Source organism: Morone saxatilis, unplaced genomic scaffold (assembly GCF_004916995.1).
Source record: "Morone saxatilis isolate NCDOM2014 unplaced genomic scaffold, NCSU_SB_2.0 Contig14, whole genome shotgun sequence".
NCBI classification, from domain to species: Eukaryota; Metazoa; Chordata; class Actinopteri; family Moronidae; genus Morone; species Morone saxatilis.
In genome coordinates, this window is record NW_023339696.1 from 13,347,392 (window position 1) to 13,347,670 (window position 279).

Genomic DNA, 279 nt, shown 5'->3' on the forward strand with positions numbered 1-279 from the left:
TTATCCATCATATTCACGACTTTTCAGAGTTGAATGTGAAACTAAGCGGCGGAAACAGATCATGTGGTCGGTTTGTGCATCCAGAGTTAGCATTAGTTTTAAACCTGCTAATGTTCCGTCCAATGTTTTCAGGAATCACAAGATGCTCCTCTTTTTGGCGAAGATGACGATAACATCAGGCCGAAAATGTCAAAAATCCGGTGAGAAGTGCTTTTTTCTGGTTATAGCGAAGTTTCCAAGGCAGTGGTGGAAGTGCAATTGCTCAAATAGTGCACTTCT

General features: G+C 41.6%; 1 protein-coding gene across 1 annotated transcript in view; it reads left to right on the plus strand.

Annotated features, from left to right (window-relative positions):
* Positions 1-132: 132 nt before the first annotated feature.
* The window catches only part of zgc:112148 (uncharacterized protein LOC550424 homolog), a gene marked incomplete at its 5' end in the record, with an annotated part of 3,136 nt that continues 2,989 nt past the window's right edge, over positions 133-279 (plus strand). The window contains 1 exon segment of the mRNA XM_035654912.1: positions 133-200. Within this exon segment, the coding sequence (XP_035510805.1) occupies positions 133-200 (68 nt within the window).